The sequence below is a fragment of the Oncorhynchus mykiss genome, chromosome 12 (assembly GCF_013265735.2).
Source record: "Oncorhynchus mykiss isolate Arlee chromosome 12, USDA_OmykA_1.1, whole genome shotgun sequence".
NCBI classification, from domain to species: domain Eukaryota; kingdom Metazoa; phylum Chordata; class Actinopteri; order Salmoniformes; family Salmonidae; genus Oncorhynchus; species Oncorhynchus mykiss.
The window spans coordinates 55,281,005-55,286,375 of NC_048576.1; the positions used below are offsets into that span (position 1 = coordinate 55,281,005).

The following is a 5,371-nucleotide window of genomic DNA, read 5'->3' on the forward strand; positions in this document are numbered from 1 at the left end:
GGAGATAGAACCGTGCCTAGGGAAGGCCGTTCTCGCCTCTCTGGTGATGGGGACACCGCTAGGCCATCCACTTCTTCCTTCTTACCCGCTGGGTGGGGATAGGGGCCTGCCGGCTCCTTGGTGCTGTGGTGGAAATTCAACACCAGGGACACCTTAAGCCAATCTTAAAATGAATCCCTCTTTATTATCAGCAAGTTGGAGAGGTTCCAACAAACTTAATGCACCATAGTACACATGTCAATCAGGAGCTCTCCTGGAGCCGTCCCAGCATTTGTCTTATATATGGCTAGACACAGACAAGTTAGGAAAATGCAGTTGCGTTGAGGTAAGCTTTCTGATGAAAAGCGAGAAGACGTGTTTGAATGACTCAGAGACGCTGCATCAAACCTTTTATATGGTAGGAGGGACACCCTTCCACACGTCTCGACGTCCAGACAATTATGGCTGGCGTAGTGTAATAAAGGCTTCTGACTAATACGCTAAAAACATATCCCAAACAAATACTTGAAAGAGAACCTACATGGGGTACTGGCATTGGAAGATATCCCACCCTCCCCTGGCTTTTTTGTTTTTAACTAAATAAATAGGATGTTTTTATTGTTGTTGGTCATCCGAATATATTTTTTCCCCCACCTACACAATGTTCCCGTTTTGTGGGATCTTTTTGTTTTCCTCTCGCACAGTAAGTGGCGGCAATACAACTTTTTGGGTGTAGTCCGCCCTCCAAAAATACATGCGTGTCGGAAACACGTCGCAACTACCGGAAACCTTTTTAGGCAGCACGTGTGTAGCATTTTTTTTCCCCTTGCAAAGCACGCTGCAAACAGCAAGCAAACGTTTTGTTTAATGTTATTTGTTTAATCGAAAACATGACAAAGGTAAAGAAGGAAAAGGCCATCAAGGAGGATGCTGGAGCGACGGAAACCGGAGGGACGGAGACCGGAGTGACAGAGAAATCGTATCTAGAGTTGATCGCAAACATTAACCCAATCGCGAATCCACTTGCCACCAAGAAGCTAAGCAAGAAACTTTACAAATGTGTAAAAAAGGGTAATTTAACCAGTCTTATTAGCTTCATGTACCTACTGCCAGATACATGCTAAGATATTACATGGATTTGCTATCGATATACAGTCAGGAAGTTAACTAGCTAAGTGGTGTAGCTTGGTAAATATTGAAAGTTATCTAGCATGCTACGTTAGCACGTGTCCTAGCTAGCAATTCGGCAACAAATGTTTGTTGCCACACACTGTCAACCAACAAGACTAGCAGGTTTCTTATTTCCAACGCTCTTCTGTCCCTTTTCAGCATCCAAGCTCAAACAAATTCGCAGAGGAGTGAAAGAAGTCCAGAAGTTCATCAACAAAGGAGAAACTGGGTAAGTTTTGTTCTCAGTGTGCAAATGTTGGCTGCGTGGTGCATTATCCCCTGTTCAGGTGTATCAGTCAGATAACTGATATATTCAAACTTATTTTACAGCATTGTGGTGTTGGCTGGGGATACTCTTCCAATCGATGTTTACTGCCATCTACCAGTCATGTGTGAGGACAGGAGTTTGCCATATGCCTACATTCCCTCAAAAGTGGTGAGTAACCATTTTACCTATACATCTTGGAGGAAAATGTAAACCATATACAGGTAATTGCCGAAATAAAGGAAACACCAGCATAGTGTCTTAATAGGGTGTTGGGCCACCACAAGCTGTCAGAACTGCATCGATGCATCTTTAGATTCTGCAAGTGTCTAAAACTATTGGAGATGCAACGCCATTATTTGGTGTTTTCTTGATAGTGGTGGAAAACGCCGTCTCAGGTGCTGATCCAGAATCTCCCATAAGTGTTAGCTTGAAAATCGGCCCTGACGATTAAATTCAATTTTCATAACAATCGGTAATCAGCATTTTTGGATGCTGATTATGGCCGTTTACGTTGCATTCCACGAGGAGGCTGCGTGGCAGGCTTCACCATCTGTTACACGAGTGCAGCATGGAGCCATGGTAAGTTGCTAGCTAGCATTAAACTTATCTTATAAAAATCAATCAATCTTAACATAATCACTAGTTAACTACACATGGTTGATGATATTACTAGGTTAACTAGCTTGTCCTCCGTTGCAAATAATCAATGCGGTGCCTGTTAATTTATAATCGAATGACAGCCTACTTCGTTTTAACAAAAGCGGATTTGCAAAAAAAGCACAATTGTTGCACGAATGTACCTAACCATAAACATCAATGCCTTTCTTAAAATCAATACACAGAAGTATATTTTTTTTAAACCTGCATATTTAGTTAAAATTGTGTTACAACTTTTGTGTTCATTGCACGCAGAGTTAAGGTATTTGCAACAGTTTGGGCCGTCTGGCTCGTTGCGAACTAATTTGCCAGAATTTTACATAATTATAACATTGAGGGTTGTGTAATGTAATAGCAATATTTAGACTTATGGATGCCACCCGTTCGATAAAATACGGAACGGTTCCATATTTCACTGAAAGAATAAACTTTTTATTTTCAAAATGAATGTTTTTGGATTTGACCATATTAATGACCAAAGGCTCGTGTTTATTATATTATAATTAAGTCTATGATTTGATATTTGATTGAGTGGTGGTAGGCAGCAGCAGGCTCGTAAGCATTCATTCAGACTTTACTGTGTTTGCCAGCAGCTCTTAGCAATGCTTAGCTCTTAGCAATGCTTAGCTCTTAGCAATGCTTAGCTCTTAGCAATGCTTAGCTCTTAGCAATGCTTAGCTCTTAGCAATGCTTAGCTCTTAGCAATGCTTAGCTCTTAGCAATGCTTAGCTCTTAGCAATGCTTGACTCACAGTGCTGTTTATGACTTCAAGCCTATCAACTCCTGAGATTAGGCTGGCAATACTAAAGTGCCTATAAGAACATCCAATAGTCAAAGGTATATGAAATACAAATGGTATAGAGAGAAATAGTCGACGTGTCATGATTCCTATAATAACTACAACCTAAAACTTCTTAACTGGGAATATTGAACCATCAGCTTTCATATGTTCTGAGCAAGGAAGCCAAACGTTATCTTTTTTACATGGCACATATTGCATGTGTTCATTGTTCATTCAGTATTGTTGTAATTGTCATCATTACAAATATCCAATATCCTTTGAGACCCCTCTTTCAAGGTCGGATCTCTTCTAGCCATGGTTGCCAACACAATGGACACCTGGGCATTTTTATACATGACCTTAAGTATTATGTGGATGTTAATTGCTTCCTTAACTCAGGAACCACACCTGCTTTCTAAATACTTTGTATCCCTCATTTACTCAAGTGTTTCCTTTATATTGACAGATACCTATAGCTTACTATGAATTGCTGACGTGTTAGTTTTACAGCAGTAAATCACATACCGTCCCATTTGTTCGGGGGTTTCATGTCTAATACGACTAAACATATGGTGATGTGAATGATTGCCTTCTAACCCTGCTATTTGTCTCCTCAGGACCTTGGGTCGTCTGCTGGCTCAAAGCGGCCCACCTGCGTCATCATGATCAAATCTCATGAGGACTATAAGGAGGCCTATGATGAGTGTTTCGATGAGGTTTCTGCCCTGCCTAAACCCCTCTGAACCATGTCACTGGCTAGTGGACTCAGATGGACAGGCAAACCCCTATGGTATCTGAGAATGTCTGGCTGTAGGCAGAATTAACGAGTGAGTGAAATGGACTTTCATACTTGAGCCAAGCTACAGGGTGTTGTAGTATATCTCGCTGTGTACGTTGAACCGGGAATATCATACACTAGCAGTGATCCCCGTAAAATGTCAACAGGGCATAAGGTAGATGACACCCCCATTCTTTTGGTGTTAAGTATATGCAGTCTTAACTGTAGCTGGACATAACTTTATTTTCCTCATTCTGTGGGAGCCATGCATTGTCTACGGCCAAGTACATTTGGAAAAATCTAGTGTGTAACTGTTGTGATATAAATGTTGTCGCTACTATGGCTTGCATTGTTTTAAAACATTTGTCATTTAAATATGAAAAGAAGTCTGCACCGACTGATTCTGCAGTACTATATTGTGACCAGCCTCTTTGTATTTGAATGATCAGGATTAGGTTACAGATAATATGCTGAGATTATCTCGTGTGTACTTTTTTGTTCGCTTGAACAGACAGTTCTAATTGAGTGACCACATGGGACTACAGGATGCCTGCTCAGTTAAACATGAAATCATTTCTTGCAATCCCATTCTCATTGTAGTTGTGAACTACTGTGTCATATATCTCCTACTTTGAAATTTGGTAGGTAAAGTTTGATTCATTGTTTGTCTTGTGTTTTTTACAGGCATATAGACATTTCCTTTTGCATAAAGGTTATTTTGATTTTGTTTTGAGGAAGGTAAATTAGTATGTGATGCAATGCTGTATTGATGCAATAAATACTTGTTTCTTTTGTAAATCTCGATGCAAAGTCTGCATTTTGAGGGGGAATACGTTTGCATCATGAATCCAATGATGGTGACTGAGAAAATGAATGACAAATGTTTGACAAAAGCCTAAGTGGGCATTTGAGATTGCCATTATTGAAAGACCAGTGTGGTGGAAGCAATAAGGTAGTAGGGCATGTTTGTTTGGTAGCAGGGAACAGCAGACAATCACATTTTTAGATGTTTTTTTGTCTTGACAACTTAGACTAGTATTTCTAAACAAAATGCCCTCATCTGTAAACATACAGCTCAAATCAAATGTATTTATATAGCCCTTCGTACATCAGCTGATATCTCAAAGTGCTGTACAGAAACCCAGCCTAAAACCCCAAACAGCAAGCAATGCAGGTGTAGAAGCACGGTGGCTAGGAAAAACTCCCTAGAAAGGCCGAAACCTAGAGGAACCAGGCTATGTGGGTTGGCCAGTCCTCTTCTGGCTGTGCCGGGTGGAGATTATAACAGAACATGGCCAAGATGTTCAAATGTTCATAAATGACCAGCATGGTCGAATAATAAGGCAGAACAGTTGAAACTGGAGCAGCAGCACGGCCAGGTGGACTGGGGACAGCAAGGAGTCATCATGTCAGGTAGTCCTGGGGCATGGTCCTAGGGCTCAGGTCCTCCGAGAGAGAGAAAGAAAGAGAGAAGGAGAGAATTCGAGAATGCACAATTAGATTCACACAGGACACTGAATAGGACAGGAGAAGTACTCCAGATATAAAAAACTGACCCTAGCCCCCGACACAAACTACTGCAGCATAAATACTGGAGGCTGAGACAGGAGGGGTCAGGAGACACTGTGGCCCCATCCGAGGACACCCCCGGACAGGGCCAAACAGGAAGGATATAACCCCACCCACTTTGCCAAAGCACAGCCCCCACACCACTAGAGGGATATCTTCAATCACCAAT

General features: G+C 41.4%; 1 protein-coding gene across 1 annotated transcript; it reads left to right on the plus strand.

Annotated features, from left to right (window-relative positions):
* The first annotated feature begins 726 nt into the window (after positions 1-726).
* On the plus strand, positions 727-4,431 carry LOC110537797 (H/ACA ribonucleoprotein complex subunit 2-like protein). The gene is made up of 4 exons (XM_021624188.2): positions 727-1,050; positions 1,309-1,378; positions 1,480-1,585; positions 3,473-4,431. Exons 1-4 carry the CDS (start codon positions 870-872, stop codon positions 3,596-3,598), a joined length of 483 nt encoding a protein of 160 aa, XP_021479863.2. The 5' UTR covers positions 727-869; the 3' UTR covers positions 3,599-4,431.
* Positions 4,432-5,371: the final 940 nt, after the last annotated feature.

Coding starts and splice junctions, on each gene's coding strand:
- LOC110537797 (XM_021624188.2), top strand. CDS start 870: ATGACAAAGGTAAAGAAGGAAAAGGCCATCAAGGAGGATGCTGGAGCG. Junction 1,051..1,308: donor TTACAAATGTGTAAAAAAGG/GTAATTTAACCA, acceptor GTCCCTTTTCAG/CATCCAAGCTCAAACAAATT. Junction 1,586..3,472: donor CCTACATTCCCTCAAAAGTG/GTGAGTAACCAT, acceptor TTGTCTCCTCAG/GACCTTGGGTCGTCTGCTGG.